This window comes from Bison bison, unplaced genomic scaffold (genome assembly GCF_000754665.1).
Source record: "Bison bison bison isolate TAMUID 2011002044 unplaced genomic scaffold, Bison_UMD1.0 scf7180017864471, whole genome shotgun sequence".
NCBI classification, from domain to species: Eukaryota; Metazoa; Chordata; class Mammalia; order Artiodactyla; family Bovidae; genus Bison; species Bison bison.
Window position 1 is genome coordinate 5948610 of NW_011495032.1, and position 27775 is coordinate 5976384.

General features: G+C 39.5%; 1 protein-coding gene across 3 annotated transcripts in view; it reads left to right on the forward strand.

Moving 5' to 3' along the window:
- Positions 1-27775, forward strand: part of EPB41L5 (erythrocyte membrane protein band 4.1 like 5) — a 164441-nt gene that overhangs the window by 89805 nt on the left and 46861 nt on the right. For all 3 annotated transcript variants that reach the window (XM_010860803.1, XM_010860804.1, XM_010860805.1), the window contains one exon: positions 26263-26414. In XM_010860803.1, coding sequence (XP_010859105.1) covers positions 26263-26414 — 152 coding nt within the window. The remainder of the gene's footprint in view (positions 1-26262; positions 26415-27775) is intronic.

The following is a 27775-nucleotide window of genomic DNA, read 5'->3' on the forward strand; positions in this document are numbered from 1 at the left end:
CTCAGACTAAAACCCCAAATCTACATGTTGACAAAAAAGTAATTTTTCCTACTCCTTGACTTTGCTCACCTTCCTCAAAAGACTTGGTCAGAGACGTACTCTGCGTGTTCCATCTCTGGATTTCTGCACTTTATCTCTGCCTAGATATTCCTTCCTTGAATCTCCTGTGGTTCATTCTGACACCTTCAGGCTTCTTACCAGAGAACATTGCTGAACTCTAAAATAATAATGGGCCCCCAACCTTCTTTGCATTTTGTGTCCCTGTTACCTTGTTCATTTTTTTCTCTTTGTTTCATGTTACATATATGTTTTCTTTCTTTATTTTTTGGGTATGTTTTCTTTTTTGTCATCTTTACATCCTTTAATAGAATGTCAGCTCTGTCAAGGGAATGCATTTTGTATACTCCCCCATGCCTAGAGCAGTCCTGGGCTCAGCACTCCGTAAACGGTAGTTGATGGTTTGTCACACTTGATGAAGGGATAGTCAAAATGATGTCCCTGGCTTCAAGATGTTTACACTCTAGTTATGGAGAAGAGCAGATTTACAAATAACGTACAAGTACAAAGTCATTAAGTGAGGTCATAGAAGGTAGATAAGTTGGAAGCTAAAGAAGGCTTCCTAACATTTACATCAGATTTTGAGGGACACACAGAAGCAGGAACACTTGTGGACCAGAGGACTGTAGCAAAAGAAAATTTCAAGGTAGCATAGGCAAGTTATGGGCTTCCCTGGTGGCTCAGATAGTAAAGAGTCTGCCTGCAATGTGGGAGACCTGGTTTCCATCCCTGAGTTGGAGAAGATCCCCTGGAGAGGAGAATGGCTACCCACTCCAGTATTCTTGCCTGGGGAAGTCCATGGACAGAGAATCCTGGCAGGCTATAATCCATTGGGTTGCAAAACGTTGGACATGACTGAGCAACTTTCACTTTCTTTCAGGGCAAGTTACAGTCGAGGAGTGATGAATGGGGTTTGAGTAGTTAGTACAGAATTCGTGAGGATGTTTAGTAATAATGACAAACTGACATTTGAGTGCTTCTGTGCCTGGCCTCATTCTGGAGTTAACGGCAGTTATCATTTAACCCAGCCAGTCACTGAATTCTAATACAAATCTGTAAGACGTTTAGGCCAGTGAAGAAATCAGGCACAATAAGGGTGTGTAACTTCTCCAAAGCCATGTTGCTAGTAAAGGGTATGGCTGAGCTTCAGACTCAGCTTAGTCTTAGGGCCCAGACTGCTGTCTGCTATGCTGACTGGCTCCATCACAGTGAAAAACTGTGAGGCCTGTATTTCTTTAGAAAGTGTACTCTGGAGGCATTGTGAAGAGTCATTGTCAGTTGATGGGAGATTGGGATAATTAAGTCATGCTGTATCCATACTGTAATTGTTAAGAAATGAGGAAAATCTACAGGAGCTGCTTATTGGAGTGTGTCAGTGCTACATTGTTGAGTTAACAAACTCTAGTGAAGTGACTCCTTGAGGTATGTCCCCACTTCTGTAAAAGCCGCCAACCCATGTGTCTATTTGTAAGGTGCACAGAAAATGCACCTGGATAAAGAGTGAATTTTCAGAGAGTGGTGTGAAGGAGACATTGGTTTTCTTAGCTAGCGTGTACTACTTTGAATAAGTAAGTATGGATTAAAACGACATGGGGAACAAGACAGATAGCTTCAATGTATTCAGATAAGTGTCCATGAAAAGGAAGGCGGTGGACAGACGTGATAATGCCCTTGTATATTCCTTTGTGTATGCTGAAGAATGGCTGTGTACAGCAACGTTGCCAGAAGCTGCAGAGTGAAAGTGTAACATCTCACTTGTCTTTATAGACTTAAGTGTATTCACAGAAGTTTTACAGCCATCACCACTTCGCAAATTCCAGAACATTTTTCATCATCTTCCAAGGAAACCCTCACCTGTTAGCAGTTACTGCCCACTCTCCTCTCCCCCAGGCCTGCAAGCACTAATCTACTGTTTCTGGATTTGCTCATTCTGGGCATTTCCTATAAATAGACTCGTACAATATGTGACCTCTTGTGTCTGGCTTCTTTCACTTAGCACGATGTTTCTAAGACTCATCCATGTGGTAGCCTGTATCGGTATTTGATTCCTTTCAACGGCTCAGTAAATTCCCTTGTATAATATACAGCATTTTGTCCATCATTTGGTGGACATTGGGTTTCTACTTTATGGCAGCCAGGAACTTTAATGTATTTGCTTCTTTTTTTAATAAACATGTATGTGCATTCCTTTCAGGCATGCACATACATAGGAGTGAAATTGCCCAGTCATATGGTAACTGTTTAATGTTTTGAACTGCCATATTGTTTTCCAAAGCAAGTGTACCAGTTTACATGACATTTTCATTACAGCCATCCCAGTTGTTGTGAGGGTGTTGTATCTCCTTGTGACTTTGATTTGCATTTTCAGGAGGCTAATGATGTTGGAATTTTTGTAAACATACTGGCCATTTGCATATTTCTTTGAAGATGTGTCTATTCACATCCTTGCCCATTTAAAAAATTGGCTATAACAATCTTACTTACCTATAGCTTCTGAAATTTTGTCTCCTTTTTTGTTTGTGGGTTTTTTTTTTTAATTTCCCTGGAGGGAAATCTGAGTATTAAGTTTTTTCAAAGAACTAACATTTGCTTGAATGTTCTGGTGCATTGTCTATGTTTGTCCCTATCTACGTGAGACAGAATGTATAGAGTGAAAATAATGCACAGTGACATTTACATTAAATAAGTCTTCAATGTATGAACAACTCTTTACCAGGACAATTAGTTGTTTCTCTCTTTTAGAGAGAATAAAAAGTAAGTTTTGTAGTTTACATCTACAGAAAATGGGATGCTCAGGGATGAATTACTCACTTTTATAAAATTACATTTAAAAAAATTCTCTGTTGAAACTTGCGTATTTGTAAATGGTAATCCTGTCTATTTGTAAGTTGCAGTGGGACAGTTAAATTCATCTTTCTGGATGAAGGGCAGTAAGAATATTCTGTTTGAATGACATGTGTATTTCCCTTGAGAAGAGAGACTGCAGTGAGCCTGTTTGGGTGGTTAGGGGTAAGCCCTGTAACAAGTTATCCAAAAATGAGATAAATCCTCACATGGTTTTTGCAGACAGGCTTCAGTCAGGAGAGGTGTTTTATCTGAAGTTACCCATTAAAATCTCAGTAACCCACACAAGCAGCCTTGAGATAAATCACAGCCTGTACTCAGGGGTGTGGTGGTGAGTGAGGAAAGATTGTTTGCTCAGAATCTTTGTGACTCAGGTGTATCAACCACAGTTTTAGTGGAAGATAGGGGGCGGGGAATGAATTCTATTACCTTTTTGGCTTTGTTTTGAGACAAAGTTTGGAAAAGATTGAAAATGTTGCTGATGTCACTCACAATGGGTGTGCTGCTTTTAATCCATCTCCCCTTCTTTACACATTCTGTCCCCCTTAACCCCTCTTTTACCTTGAAATGAAATAGATTGGAAGTCAGAGGGGATGTGTGGAGTGTTGTTTTTGTATGTCTCCTGACCTAGTGATGGTGTGTTTATAGAAAGTTGACAGACCTTGTTTTTTTTTTCCTTTTTCCTCCTTAGTACTAACCATTTAAAGTTACACTATTTTATTTTGGACTCTTCTGTTTTGAATGCCTCCTAAATGAACATTTGAGATTTCATGAGGATTTTCATTATCATTAAACTATAGTTTGTGTCTTGGTACACATAGAAGTTAATAACTCAGTTATTCAGTGACTGGTTGTTGAGTACCTGCTGTATACAGTCACTGGCCTGTATTTTAGAAAACAGTAGTGAGCAAGAAAGACATCAATTCCTACTCACGACACTTACATTCTAGTGAAGGAGACTGATAATAGTTATACAAACAGATGAAGGTGCTGGGGTTTCAGTAGTAGTAAATGTTGTGAGGAAAATAAAATGATGTCAGTGTGAGTGGGAGGGGCAGGCAGGTGTTCGAGGAGATCCTTCAGTTGACATGTGTAAGGGTCAGCCATCCAGAAGAGAAGGAATAACTCGGGCAGGGTTATTCCTGGCACAGGGGCCTTTGAGTTGCCTTTTGAGGGTAGAAAGGAAAGTGGATGGAGCATAAGTGAGGAAGACGCTGGTGTGATAAAGGTTCTGAGGGTGCTAGGCAGGGGACCAGGCAGGTGGGGCCTTATATATCAGGGATAATAATCGATCAATGGACATGAGTTTGACTAAACTCAGGGAGTTGGTGATGGAGTCTTTTCCAATGAGTCAACTCTTTGCATGAGGTGGCCAAAGTACTGGAGTTTCAGCTTTAGCATCATTCCTTCCAAAGAAATCCCAGGGCTGATCTCCTTCGGAATGGACTGGTTGGATCTCCTTGTAGTCCAAGGGACTCTCAAGAGTCTTCTCCAACACCACAGTTCAAAAGCATCAATTATTTGGCGCTCAGCCTTCTTCACAGTCCAACTCTCACATCCATACTTTGGCCACCGCATGGGAAGAGTTGACTCATTGGAAAAGACTCTGATGCTGGGAGGGATTGGGGGCAGGAGGAGAAGGGGACGGCAGAGGATGAGATGGCTGGATGGCATCACTGACTTGATGGACGTGAGTCTGAGTGAACTCCAGGAGTTGGTGATGGACAGGGAGGCCTGGTATGCTGCAATTCATGGGGTTGCAGAGAGTTGGACACGACTGAGTGACTGAACTGAACTGAGGGAAGCCTGGCGTGCTGCAGTCCATGGGGTCACAAAGAGTTGGACACGACTGAGCAACTGGACTGAATTTGGATTTTATTCCATGTGCACTGGGGAGCCTGTGGTGGATTTTGAGTACGGGAGGGATGTGTTCTTATATGCTCTTTCTATTTTTTTTTTTCTTATTTTTATGATACACTCTTAGAAGATGACTTTGTTGTAGGGAAATCTAAGACAAGGCTAGATTTTTTTCCTGACCAGCCAAGAGTTAATTTCTGTAGATTTTTAGCCTTCCCACCCAAATTCTTCAGCAGTATATTTTTTTAGAGTGATAACATTATTTTCTGTGGTCTGTGTACAAAGCGCTTACCACGTGCATCCAGGGAATCGAATGCAACACCCTGTTGTTAGCTAATACACATGGTCCTCATTCAGGCTTCCTCGGTGTCCTCACACTGTCTTTCAGAGCAACTTCTGTGGTCCAACTCAGGATTCTACATCAGTGTTGTTTTGATTCTTGAGCGTTTTAATCTGCAGCAGTTCCTTGGCCTCTGTTCATCTTTTGTAACATTAGCATTCCTAGTAGTACAAAGTTATTGTTTCATATAATGTCCCTAATTTAGATTTAACTGATTGTTTACTCACTATTCAAGTTAGGCATTTTTGGCAAGGAAATTTTGATGTGTCTGTGTATGTCTTTCTCTCAGACACCGTGCCTGTAGTGCATCATGTCACAGGGTACTTGATGTCACTCTGTCCGTTACTAATAGTGTTACTTTACTGAGTTAAAGTATGTCTTTGCACTAAGGAAGTTCTTTTTTTTTTTGATAATTGAAAAGTTATTAAATACCTTGTGTAAGGTTATTTTCCTTTGTAATTGAAAAAATGTCAGATACTTTGTGTAAATATTCTCTTTCCCAACAAACTTGCACCTAATGGTGAAAATGAGTTATTACAGTTGTTAGAAATGGCGACCTGCTAACCATCATTCTAAACCAATTAGTTGGTACTCTACAGGAAGAACTTTTATCTCTCTACTTACACATGGATTCAAAGATACTATTATTTGGTTTTAATTCAGTTATCCATGAACATTGTTATTTCTTTTTTTAATTAATTTTTTTGGAGTAGAAGACAATGGCACCCCACTCAGTACTCTTGCCTGGAAAATCCCACGGACAGTGGAGCCTAGTAAGCTGCAGTCCATGGGGTCGCTAAGAGTCGGACACGACTGAGCGAATTCACTTTCACTTTTCACTTTCATGCATTGGAGAAGGAAATGGCAACCCACTCCAGTGTTCTTGTCTGGAGAATCCCAGGGACGGGGGAGCCTGGTGGGCTGCCGTCTATGGGGTCGCACAGAGTCAGACATGATTGAAGTGACTTAGCAGCAGCAGAGTTGCTTTACAGTGCTGTGTTTCTGCTGTACAGCTGAGTAAATCGGCTATGTGTATATATATATTCCCTCTTTTTTGGATTTCCATATAGGTCACCACAGACCATTCAGTAGAGTTCCTTGAGCTATATAGTAGATTCTCATTAGTTATCCATTTTATAAATGCATGCTAAGTGGCTTCAGTCATGTCTGACTTTGTGACCCTGTGACTGTAGCCCGCCAGGCTCCTCTGTGCATGGATTTTCCAGGCAAAAATACTGGAGTGGCTTGCCATGCCCTCTTCCAGGGGCTCTTCCCCACCCAGGGACTGACACGTCTCATGTCTCCTGCCTTGGCAGGTGAGTTCTTTACCACTAGCACCACCTAGTGTCTATATGCCACTTACTGTTACTCCTTTTGAGAGTCAGAACTGTCCCAGGGATCTTCCTAACCCAGGGATTGAACCCAGGTCTCCTGCATTGCAGGCAGATTCTTTACCAGCCGAGTCACCAGGGAAGCCTGTGAATACTGGGGTGAGTAGCTTATCATTTCTTCAGGGGATCTTCCCAACTCAGAAATTGAACCAGGGTCTCCTGCATTGCAGGCAGATTCTTTACCAACTGAGCTACCAAGGAAGTCCAAAGAACCGTCCCACATTTGGCCATTGAGACCCTATACACTGCATCCTGTACCTCTTAACATGTCCTCTCACTTTTTAACCACTTTCTTATTTTTCAGCATAAGAATTTCCATATTCTTCTTACACTCTCCTTGCCTTAGCCCTGAAATCAGCCATTTATTTAAGAGCCCTGATTCCTTTAAGTTAAAATGGTGTTTAGGAGCCAAGATCTGGGTACTGCTTATGTTTGTTGCTGCTATAAATGTCACTAACCAGTGGACAGTTAAAAAACTAATATGTAGGGCTTCCTAGGTGGCTCAGTGGTAAAGAATCTGCTTGCCAATGCAAGAGATGTGTGTTCAACGCCTGGGTCGGGAAGATCCTCTGGAGAAGGAAAGGGCAACCAACTCCAGTATTTTTGCCTGGGAAGCTACAGTCTGTGGAGTTGCAAAGAGTCAGACACAACTTAGCAACTAAACAACAAACAACAAAATGTTGAAATCACAAATACATTCAGATACTCTTAACCCCAGTCTAGTACCTTGGGTTCTTCTCTCCCACCCAAGTTCCTCATTTCCATCTCCCTTCTCTTCTGGTGAAAAACCTGACTTAGCATGGATACCTCTATGTTCCTCCAGTCATGCTGTAGATGCTACATAGTTTCAGAGTTGCTATATTCGTATCACCATCAAAAGCAAGCCTACTAAGTACAGTTCAGTATTTCTTCACAGTTCTTCCTCCCCAGGCTAAGAGTAAATAGTTCCAAGTATGATGCTTAAAATTCACTTGCATTAATTCCTTTTTTTCCTTTCTCCAATTATGGCATTCTTTCTTGGTAAACACATTTTCATTTTTCTAGATGATGCCATATTCCCCTTCATTGCAGATGAAGTATATATATTTTTTCTTACAGCTTTACTGATGTACTCTGACATACAGTAAAATATATTTATGTAAAGGATGAGATCACTGACTCAATGGACATGAGTTTGGGTAAACTGCAGGAGTTGGTGATGGACAGGGAGGCCTGGCATGCTGCAGTCTATGGTGTCGCAAAGAGTCAGACACGACTGAGCAACTGAAGTGAACTGAAAGTGTTTGATAAGTTTTGGCACTTACACACCTGTGACACCAACACTATAATCAGGATTAATGATGGATATGGTCAGTGTAGTTTTAACTTAGATTTCTCTTTTTACGAGCATATTTTTATATGTTTACTAGTCTTGCATATTTTTTTGTTAATTGACTTTTTACCTGTAGTGTCCCTTTTTCTTTTCTATTTTTAACAAGTTTTTGATGAATATTAAGGATATTAACTTTATGTGGACAATGGCAACCTGGAAAATTTCGTGGCCAGAGGAGCGTGGCAGGCTGCAGTCCATGGGGTTGCAGAGTCGGATATGCACGCTTGCACACACACACACATGATATCTGTAACTAACTCATGTAATACTAATTGCAAGTACATTTTCAATTTGTCATTTGTCTTTTTATTTTGCTTTTAATAAGTTTTAAATTTTTATATAAGCAAATCTGTCTCTCTTTCTTCAGTAGTTTCTGGATTTTAATAGGAAAGTTTTTTCCCCTGCCACATTTTGGAAGAATTCAGCCATTTTTGTTTCTAGCACCTCTATGCTTTCATTTTCTTAAAATATATATTTGAATCTCAGATCCACTTAGAGCTGCCTTGTTACTAGGTGTGAATAATGAGTCTGTTTTATTCATTTCCAGATGACTTTGCAGTTATATCAACACTAGTTTTTTAAAAATTCATTATGGTGCTAGGATAACTGGATATCCATATACAAAGAAATGAAATTGGACCCCTGCCTCACATCATACAGACAGTGAACTCCAAATGGATCATAAGCCTAAAGTTAATAGCTAGAACTATGAAAATCCTAGAGGAAAACACGGACCAAATCTTTGTGACCATGGACTCAGCAATGGTGTTTTAGGTGTGATACCAAAAGCACATGTGACAAAACAAAAAATAGATAAGTTGAAATTCATCAAACATGAAAACTTTTGTGTCTCAAAGGATGTCATCAGGAAAGTGAAAAACATCCTGAGGTATGAGAGAAAATATTGGTAACTTTTATTGAGTTCTGTGGAGTGATTTGGCTTTTTTCTAGGCTTTCCCTATTCCTAGAGAGGGTTTGCCTTTCTTCAGTCTTTCTAATCAATGAACACTTGTTCATCTGCTCCACTACCTTCAAACTGTTTTCTCTCCCCTCCTGCGCCTTTTTTTTGTTTGTTATGAGTGAATGTGATTTTAAGACCTTATACTGTCATTTTCGAGTGGTTTTATGAGAAAGCAGGAGTAAATCTTGCATGTTCAGTGTGCAGCGCGTAATGTGCGTAATCCCCATGAATGTCTTTTGCAAAGTTCATAGTCATATCTCCTCTACTACTGCCCCTCTTTTGTTATCTCTTTTCCTTTCTGAAAGGTGCATTAAATGTATATTGCAACTTTCAGTCTATGTTCGTTTATTTCCTGCCTCGTGTTTACCATGTCTTTTTATCTAGTGCCTTCTTGGTGGTTTTCTTAATTTTTATCTTTTAATTTAATAATTTAACTCTGTTTAGTCTACTGTGTCCTGTCTATTGAATGTCGAATGACTCATTTAATTTCTCATTTCTCAGAATCTACTGTTAAAGTTTTATAAGCTCCTTCCTTGTTTTATTGATTCTTTCCTTGCTTTCTGTCTTTCAGCACATTTAATATGCTTACTTTAAACGCTCTTTTAGATCATGTTATCCTTTCAGCTTCCTCAGCTCTAACTGCTCTTACTTCTTGGGTCCCTCTGTCTGTCTCAGTATCGCATTTCTTAACTTGCTTTGGAGGCTTTTGTCTGTGAGCTCATAGACTTGCCTTGTATTCTTTCAGTGTTGTGTTTTTTTTTCCCCCCCTTCTTCCCATGCTTATCCTCTCCTCTAAGGCACTTCTGAAATTGCCCAGCCTGACATTTTATATCCTCAGCTCCGAAGAACTCTTACAATAGGATCTTTCAGGGAAATTGCCTTCAGTCCCGAGTGAGCATACAGAGGTTTGATTGTCATTTGCACAGATACTTCTAATTCTTCCCTTGGTCGCAGGTAGGTACTTTCTGTTCATTTGAAACTGGACTAGAGCTTGTTCACCTCTGTTCCTGTCCAGAAGATGCAGTCCCCTGACTCTTTGGGTGAGTCTGATTCTTGTTCTCTGCCTCACAGGAGCTGTCACAGGTTTTGTTCCTCCAAGGAGTTGGGTTTTTGACCCCAGTGCTTGTTTCCGCTCTCAGCTCCCTGAGTTCCTCCTGGCTCCAGCACCAGTTCATTACTGGGAGTTTATCACTGTTGTATCTGGAAAGGACTGAATCCTCTGCTTTATTTGTGTGATTTTAATTACTGTGTTTACCTATTTTTCCAAAGTCAACTCCTCTCTTCTCTTTCTAGCCCATCATTTGTACATACAAAGACTATCTTATTTTCAATAACTGATGTATACTTTAAGCTACAGAAAGTTCAGTTCTAATCTTAAACCTAATTTAAATATTTCTCCTTTCCCCATACATAGGGTAGTGGTGGTTTGTTCTTTTAGTCTTCACATTCTCCCACTTATTCTTGGTGGCACATGCTTTCAGCGTTGAGGAAGAAGAAAGAGAAAAGGAGCAGGGTCTAATGTGGGTGATGCTGTTGTAATCCAGCCAGGTGTTGTGGCATGAACATAACCATGCTTTTGTGTGCTGCACTTCAGTGTTCTCTCAGAGGCCCTTATAGAACCTAACATCACTTCCCCAAGGAGGCAGTTTTCTTCATACTTCACTTTTTGCCACACTCTCTCCCCGGTGTTGCTGGCTTTGGCTCTTAACTGGGAATACACTTCTTCTGCTTGGATCATCTTACTCTGAGACACCTGTCCCATAGGTAGAGTTCCAGTGAATGTGCTTCAAACTAGACTCACACGTGGCACAAGGGAAGCATACGTTTTTTCTTTTCTCCTAAGTTTTTATTTTGGAAGACTTCAAGCCCACAGAAAAGTTGAAAGAATAGTAAATGGAATAGTTATATGCCCTTCCCCCTAAATTTTCTACCTGTTAATATTTTGCCTATTTGCTGACACTGAGTTTTTCTAAACTGAAATAATTGAGGAGCACAACACAGACATTACTGTATCCATTACTACTTTTTTTGCATGGTGGTGGTTTAGTCACTAAGTCGTGTCCAACTCTTGCGACCCCATGGACTATAGCCTGCAGACTCCTCCATCCATGGGATTTTCCAGGCAAGAATCCTGGAGTGGGTTGCGATTTCCTTCTTCAAGGGATCCTCCCTGACCCAGGGATCAAACCCACATCTTCTGCATTGGCAGGCAGATCCTTTACTTCTGAGCCACAAGGGAAGCCCTTCATTTCCAAAAATCAAGGATAATCTTATATGTATTTATCACACAATTATTTTTTCCCCGCTGTGCTGGGTCTTCGTTGCAGCACATGGCCTTTTTCTGGTTACAGTGTGCAGGCTCAAAAGTTGTGGTGATCTTAAGTTCCCTGACCAGAAATCAAACCCATGTTCCCTACATTGGAAGGTGGATTCTTAACCATTGGACCACCAAGGAAGTACCTACACCCACAGGTTTTAACATTATTGTGACTATTAAAGTCCATACTAAGGTTTTTCCAGAAATTTTGATAAATGCCCTTCATAGTTGTTTTTCTGCCTGACTCAGGATCCAGTGAGAATTTCAGTTAGTTTCTCATGTTTCATTGCTCATGAAATCTTCCTCAGCCTGCTTTGCATTTCATGACATTGACATTTTTTTCAAACTTTTTGTTTTGTATTGGATTATTGCCAACAAAGGTCCATCTAGTCAAGGCTATGGTTTTTCCAGTGGTCATATATGGATGTGAGAGTTAGACTGTGAAGAAAGCTGAGTGCTGAAGAATTCATGCTTTTGAACTGTGGTGTTGGAGAAGACTCTTGAGAGTCCCTTGGACTGCAAGGAGATCCAACCAGTCCATTCTAAAGGAGATCAGTCCTGTGTGTTCATTGGAAGGACTGATGCTAAAGCTGAAACTCCAGTGCTTTGGCTACCTCATGCAAAGAGTTGACTCGTTGGAAAAGACCCTAATGCTGGGAGGGATTGGGGGCAGGAGGAGAAGGGGACGACAGAGGATGAGATGGCTAGATGGCATCACCGACTCAATGGACATGAGTCTGAGTGAACTCCGGGAGTTGGTGATGGACAGGGAGGCCTGGCGTGCTGCGATTCATGGGGTCGCAAAGAGACACGACTGAGCGACTGAACTGATAACCAGTTAACAAATAACATTGATAACTTTTTTAAAGAGCCTATGCAGGTTTCTTTGTGGAATACCTTGCAACTTAGATTTGTGAGATTATCTTAGATTCAGGTTAAACATTTTTACTGATATTTCGATTAAGGCGATGTCCACCAGATTTCTCTATAAAAGTACCTTTTCCCCCTTTAATCTGTGGAGTGTCATTTTAAAACTGAGAGTAGATATCCTATTCCCTGAAGTCTTTTATTTGGTGGCTTTGCATCCATTGATAATTTTTACCTGAATCAATTATTGTTTTGGTATTTATAATATGTTGATTTTCAAGTTCTGTCCTTCTTTCTACAAGTACAAGATGGCATTCCTCTGTAAAAGAGGGCTTCCTCTTTCCTCTCACCTTTAAAGGAAATAATGTTACTCATAGATTCGTGGATTTTTAAGAATGTATTATCATCTACTCCTGTTACTCATTTTGATGTGTGGCTTACTGTAAATTTGGCCTCTGGGAATCTATACATTCTTGCCCTCTCCAGCACTGTAAATGTAGCTTGTCCAGCCGCTGGCCTTTCCCCCAGGTTATTAAGGTAAACTTCAGTCAGCTCGTGGAGCTAGATCTCTCCATGCTAAGAGATACACTTCCCTACATAGGAGATACGTTTTTGTATACTCCCAAACTTAGAGATTCATGCATCATGTTTCCTAAGAGCTCTCTCAGCACCACACATGATGTGGGGCTGCTGCTGCTGCTGCTAAGTCGTTTCAGTCGTGTCCAACTCTGTGCAACCCCATAGATGGCAGCCGGAGAAGGCAGTGGCACCCCACTCCAGTACTCTTGCTTGGAAAGTCCCATGGATGGAGGAGCCTGGTGGGCTGCCGTCTATGCTGCTGCTAAGTCGCTTCAGTCGTGTCCCCACTCCGTGCAGCAGCATAGACGGCAGCCCACCAGGCTCCTCTGTCCATGGGATTTTCCAGGCAAGAGTACTGGAGTGGGTTGCCATTGCCTTCTCTGTGATGTGGGACTAGTAGTTGCTAATGCTTAGCGATCCCCTTTCCCCCTTGAAGTAAAATGGAATCGTCTGCTTTCACAGGTTCTTTCAGAGCCTCCATTTACTTCATGTGACTTTTCTCTGCCCTGATGTCCTGCCCTTGCAGAATGTCCCTTTGGATGTCTTGTCTTTTCTTTTATGATGTGGATAGTGCAATGTGCTCAGACTCTTTTGATAAGGTCTGCTCAAATCTTTGGAATGTGACATGTATTAAGTTTCCTAGGACTGCTGTTATAGCTGGATGACCACAGAATTTTGTCTCGTGATTCTAGAGGCCAGAAGTTCAAGAGATGAAGATGCAGGCCAGATGCTTCCTTCTGAGAATGGTGAGAAGATCTGTTCCAGCCTCTTTCCTGGCTGTTGGTGGTTTGCTGGCAGGGTGGATTGCAGAAATACCACCTAGTCTCTGCCTTCATCATCACATGGCCTTCTTGGGTGTATATCTGTGTCCATACTTGCCCCTTCATAAGGATGTGTTTTCAAATGGGCTGAACTGAAGGATATCAGTCATGGTGCATGAAGTGCCTGCCCTCCCCTCCAGTATGATCTCAGTTCAGTTCAGTCACTCAGTCACGTTCAACTCTTTGTGACCCCATGGACTGCAGCATACCAGGCTTTTCCCTGTCCATCACCAACTCCTAGAGCTTGCTCAAACTCATGTCCATAGAGTCAGTGATGCCATTCAACCATCTCGTCCTCTATTGTCCCCTTCTCCTCCTGCCTTCAATCTTTCCTAGCATCAGGGTCTTTTCAGGTGAGTCAGTTCTTCGCATCAGTCAGCCAAAGGATTGGAATTTCAGCTTCAGCATCAGTCCTTTCAATGAATATTCAGGACTGATTTCCTTTAGGATTGACTGGTTGGATCTCCTTGCAGTCCATGGGACTCTGAAGAGTCTTCTCCAACACCACAGTTCAAAAGCATCAATTCTTTGGCACTCAGCTTTCTTTATAGTCCAACTCTCACATACATACATGAATACTGGCTTTGAGTAGACGGACCTTTGTTGGCAAAATAATGTCTCTGCTTTTTAATATGCTGTCTAGGTTGACCATAGCTTTTCTTCCAAGGAGCAAGCATCTTTTAATTTCATGGCTGCAGTCACCATCTGCAGTGATTTTGGAGCCCCCCCAAAAGAGTCTGGCACTGTTCCCATTGTTTTTCCATCTTTTTGCCATGAAGTGACATGACTTGATGCCATGATCTTAGTTTTGTGAATGTTGAGTTTTAAGCCAACTTTTTCACTCTCTTCTTTGACTTTCATCAAGAGATTCTTTAGTTCTTGTTCACTTTTTGCCATAAGGATGGTGTCATCTGTGTATCTGAGGTTATTGATTTTTTTCCCAGAAGTCTTAATTCAGCTTGTGCTTCATCCAGCCTGGCATTTCACATGATGTACTCTCTATATATAAAGCTGAAACTCCAATACTTTGGCCACCTGATGCAAAGAGCTGACTCATTTGAAAAGACGCTGATGCTGAGAAAGATTGAAGGCAGGAGGAGAAGGGGACAACAGAGGATGAGATGGTTAGATGGCTTCACCGACTCAATAGACATGAGTTTGAGTAAACTCTGGAAGTTGGTGATGGACAGGGAGGCCTGGCATGCTGCAGTCTGTAGGGTCACAAAGAGTTGGACACAGCTGAACGATTGAACTGAACTGAACTCTGTATATAAGTTAAATAAGCAGGGTTACAACACAGAGCCTTGAGGTACTCCTTTCCCGATTTGGAACCAGTCTGTTGTTCGATGTCTATTTGTAACTGTTGCTTCTTGACCTATATATGGATTTCTCAGGAGGCAGATAAGGTGGTCTGGTATTCCCATCTCTCAAAGAATTTTCCACAGTTTGTTGTGATCCACACAGTCAAAGGCTTTGGCATAGTCAATAAAGCAGAAGTAGATGTTTTTCTGGAAGTCCCTTGCTTTTTCAATGATCCAGCAGATGTTGGCAATTTGATCTCTGCTTCCTTTGCCTTTTCTAAATCCAGCTTGAATATCTGGAATTTCACGGTTCACGTACTGTTGAAGCCTGTCTTGGAGAATTTTGAGCATTACTTTGCTAGCATGTGAGATGAGTGCAATTGTGTGGTAGTTTGAACATTCTTTGGCATTGCTTTTCTTTGGAATTAGAATGAAATCTGACCTTTTCCAGTCCTGTGGCCACTGCTGAGTTTTCCAAATTTGCTGACATATTGAGTGCAGCACTTTTACAGCATCACCTTTTAGGATTTGAAATAGCTCAGCTGGAATTCTATCACTTCCATTAGCTTTTTTCATAATGATGCTTCCTAAGGCCCACTTGACTTGAGTATGATCTCATCTTGACCTAAGCAATGTATACCTGGAAATGTATTTCCAAGTAAAATCCCAATCCAAGATCATGAGCATGAGGACTTATGCATATGAATTTGGGGTGGGGCACAGTTTAACCCATAACATGCGTACTTTTAAACCACTGTTCTTCAGAAATTCCAAAATAATTCAACATTCTTTTAGATATGAACTTCTATTTCATTTCTGATTCATGAAGCTTTTAATCTTACTTTTGAGTACTGTGGACTATTTGTGTCCCTCCAAAATTCATACGTTGAGATCTAGTCCCCAGTCTGATGGTATTTGGAGGTAAGACCTTTGGGAAGTGATTTCATGAAGGTGGACTTAAGCCCTGGTGAATGGGATTAGTGCCCTTGTAAAAGAGACCCCAGAGTGCTCCCTCATTTCTTTCTGCCACATGAGGACGCAGCAAACAGATAGTCTCTAAACTAAAAAGAGGGCCCTCACCAAATACTGTATGTGCTGGTAAGACTTGGCAACAAGTCTAGAACTAGACTAGAACTGGGAGAAATAAAGTTCTGTTGTTAATAAGCTACCCAGTCTATGGTATTTCTGTTAAAGTAGCCTGAACAGGCTAAGACATATGGGTGTAGTTAAAATAAAAAATTTCTATCATATGTCCATCTTAGGACCACAGGAAATGAACTACCAATTTTTATATTCTTTTGTCCAAAAATATTTGTATCCATATTTTTTAAAATTTATGGTGAAAATTTCAAGATTATATATAGGTCCAACATATGGTGAACCACGGCATTCTCATCAGTCAGCTTCAACAAACTCCTGTATTCTATCATTTTTGTTTCATCTCTTCCTCGTCACCACCATCATCTCTTCTCTTGATGTTGTTAACCTTATTTAAAAAGAAAAAAGCCTCTCAAGTTGCACTGATTCACATTTAGAAAGGATAACCATTGGAGAAGTACAAAAAGACTTGAAAATGAGCTGAATAGATGGTTTTACACTAATAGATTTTTACAAGTGTTAAAAGTGCCTGAAGTACCTTTACTCCCATGGTTTCCAAGTGAGTTCCAAGTGAGAAACCCTTCTAATTAAATTTATCTGGGAATTCCAAATAAAATCTCATTAAAAAGTTACCAGGGGAAACCAAAACTCTACCATCTGCTCCACTTTCTGTGTAGCTCATTTGAGTCTGAAATCCTTTGGGCTCTGTAGAACACATGTTGATGACCACAGTGAAGGAAGCTGTTTGAAAGTGTACAGCCACGTGGTTGCAGAGATAGGACTGGGACACAGCGGTCTTGACTTGCAAAGAAGCTCTCTTTGTTCTTACTGTCTCTCTCATCAATTTTTGAAAGTTTTTTTTTTTTTTTCTTATTTGTGTCCCAGACCCAGAGTGATTAAAGCACGGCCTTCATTCCTCTAGGAAGGCAGGCAGCAGTGGCAGTTTGTTTCCTTCCTCCTCACTCAGTATTAGGTCAAGAAAATAAAAATGTCTACATTGACCTTTGAACTTTGCCACAGCAGATAAATTGAAAATCTTGTTCTTTAAAAAACTGTTGGAGGGCTTCCCTGATGGCTCAGTGGTAAAGAATCCATCTTCCAATGCAGGAGACATGGATTCGATCCCTGGTCTGGGAGGATCCCACATGCCATGGAGCAACTAAGCCCGTGTTCCCCATCTGTGGAGGCTGTGCTCTAGAGCCTAGGAACCACAGCTACTGAAGCCTGCTCGCCCTAGAGCCCACGCTCCACAATAAGAGAAGCCACCACAAGGAGAAGCCTCTGCACTGCAACTAGAGGGTAGCCCCCACTCGCCATTATTAGAGAAAAGCCTGCACAGCAGCGAAGACCCAGCACAGCCAAATAAATAAATAAAATTATAAAAAACATAACTGTTAGAATACTTGCTTTTCTAGATGATTTTTTTTTTTTTTTACTGTTTGGCTGTACTTCGCAGCATGCAGGATTTTAGTTCCCTGACCAGGGATCAAACCTACACCCCTTTAAGTGGAGTCTTAACTGCTGGACTGCCAGGGAAGTCCATGAATTGTTTTCGTATTTCATTTTCCTGTTGTTCATTTCATGAATAAAGATACATAGTTGATTTTTGTATATTGATGTTGTATCCTGCAACTTTGTTGTTTCAAATTGAACTAGATTATTTTTAGTTTTGAAATCCTAAATTTGACTAAGGTTTTTACATATTTAAAAATGTTTGTACACATTATAAAATTCATTTATTGGGACTTCCCTGGTGGTCCAGTGATTAAGGATCTGCCTGCCAAGGCAAGGAATACAAGTTTCAATTTCTGGTCCTCGAAGGTTCCACATGCTGTGAAGCTACTAAGCTCATGCACCACAACTATTGAATCCGTGCCCTAGGGCTTGTGAACCGCAGCTATTCAAGCCTGAGCACAGCAGAGCCTGTACTCCACAACGTAAGCCGCCGCAATGAGGAGCCCATGTACCTTAGCTAGAGAGTGACGCTCGCTTTCTGTGATTAGAGAAAGGTCGAGAGCAGCCACAAAGACCCAGCTTGGCCAAAAAGTAAATAAAATTTAAAAGTTCATTTATGGTAAATGTACAAGTCCATGATTTTTAGAAATGTATAAAATTGTACAATCACTACAGTCTAGTTTTAGAACATTTTCATGATCTCCAAAAGTTCAGTCTTTATAAATTTTACTTTCCTAGACATTTTGTATGAATGAAATTATACAGTATACAAGGTTTTATGTCTGGTTTTCTAGAATAATTTTCAGATTTATCCATGTATTCTAATGTGCTCCTTTCAGTTGCTGATTAATGCATTTTATGGATATACAGTGTTTTGTTTATACATTCACCAGTTGTTGGAAATTTGCATTTTTTCCATGTTCTGGCTGTCAGTAATGTTATAAGCATTCCTGTACATATCTTAGTGTGGACATAAAATGTCATTTCTCTTGAATAGACTCCGAGGAGGGAAATTGCTGGGTTGTATGGTGAATTTATATTTTAACTTTTAAAGGAATTGACAGACGTTTTTCCGGAGAGGAAATGCTTGAATGTTCCAGGTCTTCACATCCTAGCCAACATTTGTGATTTTCTGTCTTTTTGATTACAGCTGTTTAAGAGAGTGAATAGTGGCATTTCCTTGTTTTGATTTGCATTTTCCAGAGGGCTACTGATGTTGAGCATCTTTTCATGTGCTTGTCAGCCATTAATCGATTGATTGTCTTTGCAGGAATGTCTATTTGAAACTTTTGCTCATTTTTATATGAGTTATTTATCTTTTTGATATTAAGAGTTCTTTGTATATGTTGGATACCAGTTCCTTATGAGAGACTGATTTGCAAAATTTTTCATTTCATCTGTGACTTCTCTCTTCATTTCAATCAACAGTATTTTTTTGAAGCTCAAGCATTACATTGTGATGAAGTCCAATTTCCCATTGTTTTTTTTTTATGGGTGGTACCTTTGGTATCATATCTGAGAACATTTTGCCAAACCCAAATCACAAAGATCTTTTCCTCCTGTGTTTTTTTCAGATATTTATTGTTTCAGCTCTTAACATTTCAGTGTGTTATCCATGTTGATTTAACTTTTGTGTCGTGTGAGGTAAGGGTCTAAATTCACATTTTTGCATGTATTTTTAGTTGTTTTGACACCAGTTGTTGAATGCCTATTCTTTTATGCATTGATTTGTCTTGGCAAAAATCAACCATAAGCATTATGAATTCCGAACTCTCAATTTCATTCTGTTGATTTACATATCTATTAAAAATTTTTTTTATTTATTTATTTTTGGCTGTGCTGGGTCTTCATTGCTGCACAGGCTTTCACTAGTTGTGGTGAGCTAGTTGTATTCTTTATTATGGTGCTTGGGTTTCTCATTATGGTGGCTTCTTTGGTTGTGGAGCATGGGTTCTAGGCACGTGGGCTTCAGTAGTTGAGTACATGGGTCCAGTAGTTGTGGTTCCTGGGCTCTAGAACACAGGCTCAGTAGTTGTGGTGCAGGGGCTGAGTTGCTCTGTGGCATATGGGATCTTCTCAGACCAAGGATCAAACCCATGTCCCCTGTCTTGGCAGGCGGATTCTTCACCACTGAGCCACTAGGGAACCCCCTACATACCTATTTTTGTGCCAATACCACACTGTCTTAATAACTGTGGTTTTATAGCAAGTTGCAGTATATATCCTCCAGCTTTCTTCTTTTCCAGAATGCACTTGGTTGTTCTAGCTTCTGAATTTTCACATTTTTTTCATCTAATTCATGAACATAAAGTATAAAGTGTCTTTCTGTTTATTTAGATATCCTTTATTTATTATAGTTTTAAGTGTATAAGCTCTGCATGTGTGCTCAATCACTTCAGTCATGTCCAGCTTTTTCGACCTTATGGACTCTAACCTGCCAGGTTCCTCTGTCTATGGAGTTCTCCAGGCAAGAATACTGGAGTGGGTTGCCATGCTTTTCTCCAGGGGATCTTTCCTACCCAGGGATTGAACCCAAGTCTCTTGTGTTTGCTGCATTGGCACGAGGGTTCTTTACCACAAGTGCCATGTGGGAAGCCCAACAAGCTCTGCATATCCTTTATTAAATTTATTCCTGTTTTTATTCTTTTGATGGTAACAATTATTTTAATAATAGTAACAGAATTATTGTAATCTCAGTTTTCTATTGTTCATTGCTAGTGTATAGGCATAATTGAATTTTGTGTGTTGATCTTGTGTCCTGCCTCCTTGCTGAACTTGTTTATTACTTTCCAGGAGCATTTTGTGGATTCCATTGACTTTTCTACATACAGGATTCTGTCATCTGCACATAAAAACCTCTTCCTTTGTATCTCTTTCTTTCTAGTTTGGGCCCTTAATTTACTCTGCCTTTTTTTCTTACTGCACCTTTTAAAACCTTCTGTGTATTGTTGAATAGAAGTGATAAGAGTGGAGTCTTTGTCTTGTTTCTGACTTAAAAGAGAAATAATTTGGTCATTCATCATTCAGTGTAATGTTGTGCTATGCTGTGCTTAGTTGTGACCCCATAAACCCTTCAGGCTTCTCTGTCCATGGAACTCTGCAGGCAAGAACACTGGGGTGGGTTGTCATGCCCTCGTCCAGGGGATCTTCCCAACCCAGGGATCGAACCCAGGCCTCCCACATTGCAGGTGGATTCTTTACCGTCTGAGCCACCAGGAAAGCCCCAATGTAATGTTAGCTGTTGATTTTTTTGTGTGTGTATTTCCTTTATCAGTTTGAAGATATTCTTATCTATTCTTAGTTTGTTGAGAGTTTTACCATTAGTGTTGTTGGATTTTGTCACATGCTTTTTCTGTATCTATTGAGATGATCATGTGGTTTGTTTCTATTAATATGTAGTATTACATTAATTGATTTTGGAATGTTAAACTAACTTTGCATTCCTGTGAAAAGTCCCAGTTGATCATGGTGGACAGTCCTTTTTCTTCCTTGCTTGATTTCTTGTTGTATGTTTGGTATTGCTCCACTGTCAGGATAATAATGGGCTCATAGAATGACTTGGAGAATGTTGCCTTTCCTATATTTGTAAAATAGTTTGTTGATGGTTAGAATTATTTCTTCTTTTAAATATTTGATAGAATTTTTCAGGAGGTTCTCTGGGTCTGAGCTTCTCTTTGTGAGAAGATTTTTAATTACCAGTTAATGTCTATACTTTTCTGCATCTATTCAGACTTTCTGTTTTCCTGGAGTGAGCTGTGGTGGTTTGTGGCTTTCAAGGAATTTTTGCATATCATCTAAGTTGTTGAGTTTATTGGTGTACAATTCATAATATTCCCTTCTATCTTGTTAATGTTTGTAGTGTCTGTAGTGATGTCACTCTTCCCATTCCTGATATTGTATATACATATTCTTATTTTTCTTTTTATCAGTCTAGCTACAAATTATTAATACATAAATCAATTATTAATTGAGCTCAAAGAACTAGTTCTCAGTTTAATTCATTTTCTCTATTATTTTTCCTTTTATCTTTATTATTTCCTGCCTTCCTCTTCCTTTGCATTTAATATGCTCTTTTTCTAATTTATCAAAGTATAAACTGAGGTCATTGATTTGAAAACTTTGTTCTAATGTAGATGTTTAATATTATAAGTATTCCTCTAATTATTATTTTAGTAGAATCCTACAAATACAGATGTGTTATGTGCTTTTTTTTTTTTTTTGATGTGTTATGCTTTTGCTTTCATTAGTTTAAAATTCTTTTCTAATTTTCCTTTTCATATCTTTTTTGATCCAGTGATTATTTAGAAGTACATTATATAGTTTCCAAATATTTGGCGATTTTCCAAGGAACTTTTTGTTTTGATTTATAATTTATGTTCCAGTCAAAGAACATACATACTTTGTATGATTTGAGTCCTTTTGAATTTAACTCTTGTTTTATGGCCCAGAGTATGACCTGTCTTAGTGATTATTCTGTATGCCCTTGAGAAGATCATGTGTTTTGATGTTTTGGGTAGAGTATTTTCTAAATGTCAGTCAAGTAAAGTTGGTGGTTAGTGATGTTCACATCCACTATATCCTTGCTGATTTTCTGTTCTATCACTTATTGAAAGAAGGGTGTTGAAATCTCCAACCATAATTGATTTGTTTGTTACTCTTTGCAGTTCTTTCAGTTTTGGCTCCATGCATTTTATTTATTTATTTTTTTTCATGCATTTTAAAATGCCACCATTAAGTTAATAAATATTTAGGATTTTTATGTTCTCTTGATTAAATGACCCCTTTATCCTTATGAAGTGATCATCTTCATTTTAAGTACTATTCTTTGCTCTTAACTCTACTTTGATATCAATATGTTCACTGTAGCTTTCTTTTGACTAGTGTTAGCATAGTGTATCTTTTTCTGTCCTTTTATTTTTTATCTTTGTTAATTTGTTTCTTCATAGTTAAATTGTTTCATGTAGGCACCACATAACTGGGTTTTGCTGTTTAAATTTTAACTGATAGTCTCTGCATTTGAAAATTGTTATGTTTCATCTTTGCACAGTGGCAGTATAGTCAATGAGGTTTATCCATGGCACAGTTATTGTTAATTGAAAACTTTTCCCAATCCTCTGCAGTGATGACTTGAAATAGAGTTGACATTGGCAATTTTTTTAAAGTATCAAATTATTGACTATACTGGGTCTTAGCTGAGGCATGTTGGCTCTTTAATGGGCATATGGGATCTTAGTTGTGGCATGTGGCATCTTAGGTCCCTGATCAGGGGTTGAGCCCAGCTACCCTGCCTTGGAAACTCAGAGTCTTAGCCACTGGACCACTTAGGAAAGTCCTGACATTAGCAATTTTTGACAGTCTCTGCAGAGATTGATTTTTTTTTAATGGTATGTTTATACTGTTTCCTTTTAATATGATTATTGGTATGATTGAGTCTGTCATCCTGCTGTTTGTTGTCTGTCCCATATGTTTCTTGTTTCCATCTTCTTCTTTTTTCATTAATTTTTTAAAAATTTCCTTTATGTCCTTTTCTTATTCCTTAGCTATAACTCTTTGGTGTTTTTTTTTTTTTTTTTTAACTTTAATGGTTACTTTAGCATTTATCAGTCAACGTTCAAGGAATTTTATACTGTTTCATGTGTAGTATAACAACTTTACAGTAGCGTGCTTCTATTTCTCCTGTCCCAGCCTTTTTACCGTCATTTGCCAAACATTTTTCTTCTATGTGTGTTTTAGACCCTATAATACATTGTTCATTTTACTTCTGCCTGTATGTTTCCCTTTAATATTTTTTTAGTGCTGGTCTTTTGGTCATGAATTCCTATTGTCTGTCTTCTTTTTTAAGATTTAATTCATACTGTTTACCCATTCACAGCCAACAATTCAGTGTTTTTAGCACTTTCATAGAATTGCGCAACCTTTATTACAGTTTTACTTTAGAATATTTTGCCCCTCACTAAAAAAACCCAAAAAAAACCCACTTAGTATTCTTGCCTGGGAAATCCTATGGATAGAGGAACCTGGCAGCCTACAGTCCACAGGGTTGCAAAAGAGTCGAACACAACTTGTTGACTAACCAACAAAAAAGAAACCCCATATCCACTATCAGTTGTTCTTCTCCACACTCACTCACCCTTTTGGTAAGGGAGGGATCCTCTACCCTAAATACTGTTAAATGGCCCAACATACAATGCCCAGCCCTGTCAGCAGTTTACTAAACATATATACTCATGGCTCTAAGGAGGACGAAACCTCACAACAATGGGGATGCATCATGTCTCTCTTGGGAGCAAAGTGAACAAACATGGGCTTTTTTGGGAGGCAGGCTTTATAGGAATGTGAGAATGAGTTAACCCCTTGTTTCCCACCAGGGGATATGATTGGCTTGTCTGAATAATTTCACAGGCTGGCAGAGAAATGAAACTTATTGATTAAGAATCTGGTAGGATGCAGCTGGTACAGTTTTGGAACCTTTTTCGCTGGGAGGGCATATCTATCTGATGAGAGTTGGGAAGCTCATGGTTGGGCCTTGGGGGCCCATGAGGCTCAGGGACGTCAAGACAGCCTTTTTATGGAATCCTAATTTCAGACCTTAAACCACAGCAGTTAATCTCCATTCCTCTCTAGCTTCTGACAACCACTAATCTACTTTCTGTGTTTGTGAACTTGTTTTTTCTAGACATTTCATATAAATGGCCTCATATGATATGTGGTATTTTGTGTCTGACTTTTTTCCCTTAACGTTGTATTTTCAAGGGTCATAGCGTGTTTCAGTACATGACTCCTTTTCTTGCTGATTATTATGCCATTCAGTGTTCTTGCCTGGAGAATCCCAGGGACGGGAAAGCCTGGTGGGCTGCTGTCTATGGGATCACACAGAGTTGGACACCACTGAAGCGACTTAGCAGCAGCAGCAGCAGAGGAGGCTAGGAGAAGGCAATGGCAACCCACTCCAGTGCTCTTGCCTGGAGAATCCCATGGATGGAGGAGCCTGGTGGGCTGCAGTCCATGGGGTCGCTAGGAGTCAGATACGACTGAGCGTCTTCACTTTCACTTTTCACTTTCGTGCATTGGAGAAGGAAATGGCAACCCACTCCAGTGTTCTTGCCTGGAGAATCCCAGGGATGGCAGAGCGTGGTGGACTGCCATCTATGGGATCGCACAGAGTCGGACACAACTGAAGCGACTTAGCAGCAGCAACAGCATGGACAGATCATGTTTTATTTATCCGTTCCTCAGTTAATAGGCATTTCCACTTTTTTGCCTATTATGAATAGTGACTCCATGAACATTTGGGTACACATCTCTGAGTGTATGTTTGTTTTCACTTTTCTTTGGTGTATATATAGGTTTTCCTTTGTTTTTGAAAGCTTTTTGGCTAGATATAAAATTTGGATTGGTAGGCTTTTATTCTTTACATATCTTTGAGATACTCCTCCACTGTCCTCTAGTTTGCATTATTTCTGATAAGAAATCTGCTGTCCTCCTTATCTTATTCTTTTTGAATGTACAATGTTTTGGCTGCTTTTAAATTTTTCTTTTCATCATTGGTTTTAAGCAGTGTGGTTACAATGTGCTTTGGTGTAGTTTTCTTCATGTTTTTTGTGTCTAGAGTTTCCTGAAATTCTTGAATCTGTGGGTTTATAGTTTTCATCAGATTTGTAAATATCAGTCATCTTTTTCTTCAAATACTTTTTCTCCCCTCCCTTTTTCGCCCCTCCCCCCACCACCCCAGGACTGTATCTAGTCAGTTATTCATGTAGTTGGTTGCTTGAAGTTGGCCCACAAAGAAGAACTGACATTTTCATTTGGGAGGTAATCCTTTTTCCCTGTGTGTTTTATTTTGGATAGTTTTTATTGCTGTGCCTTTAAATTCAGTATCTTTTAAAAAATCTAATCTGCTGTCCACCTCACCCAATATATTTTCCATCTTAGATATTGTGGTTTTCATCTCTAGAATCTTGGTTTGAGTCTTTTTTGTATGTTGTAATTTCTGCTTAGCTTTTTGAGCATATGAAATACAGCTCTAATAACAGTTTTTAGTGTCTTTCTCTGCTAATCCTAACATGCTGATTTCTGTTGATTGATTTTTCTTTTTAGTATGGATGTCTTTTTCTGCCTCTTAGCATTTCTAATAATCTCTGACTAGATACCTGACATTTTGAAGTTTACATTGTTGGATACCAGATCATTTTGTATTCCTTTCAGTCTTGAGATTTGTTTTAGAATGCAGTTAAATTACTTGGAAACACTTTGATCCTTTCAGCTCTTTCTTTTATGATGTGTTAAGTGGATTTGTCACAAGGCTGTCTGGATAAATTATTCTCTACTCCTGAGGCAGGATCTTTTTCATACTCAGTACCCTTGTTATGTGTTTTTATAGTGTGTAAAGAAGGACACTGTGGCCCAGCATGAGTGCCACTAATTCTTTCCGAAGCCACACAGAAGGAGGAAATCCTTTTGGATGGTTCTTTTCCCAGTCTCAGGAGTTTCCTTCCACATGTTCCCTGATCAGTACCCTACTGCATCTTGAGGGGAGCCTTCTGCAGACCTCCAGGATTCTCTCCTGCCTGGTACCCTGTCCAGTGAACTTCAGCTGTCCTGGTCTCCCTGGACTGTCAGCCACAGGACGTCTCTGTGCCCCACCTCACTGTAATCTCTGTATTATAACATGGAGATTCTCTTAAAACAAGGACTCCTCATTGTTTTCTGAATCTCAGAATTTCTGCCTTTTTGTTGTCTGATGTCTAATATCTTGAGAATTGTTTATTTTCCCCTTAGGTTATTTCAGTTGGGAAGCTAAATTCAGCCCCTTCTTCTCCAATTTGGAAGGAAGAGAATCTGCCCAAAGGTTTTGACAGATGAATAAGCCACTTGGCATATGAACTCTTACATGATTTTTTTTTTCCTTAAATGACTTTTTTTCCAACAGATTTTTATTAGTGTTTTAAATTCTTTTCATGATAAATGTCTTGATCTAAGTATATTTTCTGTTACCTTTACAGCTTGCCTCTGAAGCTTGATTTGCTAGATAGTCCAGACTTACTGGAAACAACCATTAATGAGGTAGCTGGGGCACCTGACACCATGGACACCTCCCAAGTCCCAGGTGAAGTGAGCACAGCCACCAGGCAGGCTGGGTTAGAGGGACCTGAAGGTGAGTGCAGGAGTGAGTAAATGTTCTGTGTGATATCAGTGACAGTAGTCTATGTCTTTTGAAATGAGCTGTTTGTCAGTCACTTCAAGAGTATTTTATGCAGCAGCAGTTGAATTTGAAATGTTAATGTAGAATAGACATTAAACATAATTTAAACATAAAACATAATTTAATTTAAACATTAAACATAATTTAAATATTAAACATAATTTAGTGTTATGCCTTCTTGCCTTTTTGGCTTAAGCGTCCATTGAAATGTTTAAGATCACATAACTGATACCATTAAACATTTGTGTCATTTATAAGTCATTAAACATTTTTTAATTTTCAAATTTTCTTTTTGTTTCTTGAGTGAAAATCAAGAGAAAAATGTTTCCTTAGAGATTATCTAGGGCACAGGATTGAACAAATGTTTGGACATTCCTTTAGTGCATAGGAAATATTTTGTTATTAATGAGAGCTGTTGTTGCCCAGACCCACAAAAATAAATAATCAAGAAAGAATGCTGCTCTCCTTAACTTTTTAAAAGGTTAAAAGGAAATAAGAAATTTGCACATATTTCTATCTATTTGTGAGTTTGGTTTGATATTAAAACATAACTGTCTTTAAACAAAAGCTTTCTGTTGAATTTCAGTGTAAGTGTGATCATTTAAAAGCAGCTTATGTTTACATGGCTCTTGGCAATTTTGATTTCTTTTTCTAAAATTAAGCACCGTCTTTTAAACAACTTATAGAAAATTGCCAGTGAGTATGCTGTTCTCTCTGAAGAGTGTAAAATACAGCAATAGGATTTAGTAATTTAGAAAGATGTGATGAAAAATTTCACAGTGCTTCTGGTTCATAGAACATGCTGAATTACTGCTGGTAGTGGGCTTTCCTGGTGGCTCAGAGGTTAAAGCATCTGCCAGCAATGCGGGAGACCTGGGTTCTATCCCTGGGTCAGGAAGATCCCCTGGAGAAGGAAATGGCAACCCACTCCAGTATTCTTGCCTGGGGAATCCCATGGATGGAGGAGCCTGGTGGGCTACAGTCCACGGGGTCACAAAAGAGTTGGACACGACTCAGCAGCTTGACTTTCACTTTCAGTTGGTTTAAAAAATCTGTTCTTTTGTTCCTGAAGTAACTACTACAAATGCACTGTTAAATGTTCTGGCATGTTATATATTATGTTTTTATTGACAGCTACCATATTTAAATTGTTTTTCTGAGTCTGAGGTCTGGGAAACATAAATTCAGTTCAGTTCAGTTCAGTTGCTCAATCATGTCCAACTCTTTGCGACCCCATGAATTGCAGCACGCCAGGCCTCCCTGTCCATCGCCAACTCCCGGAGTTCACTCAAACTCATGTCCATCGAGTCCTG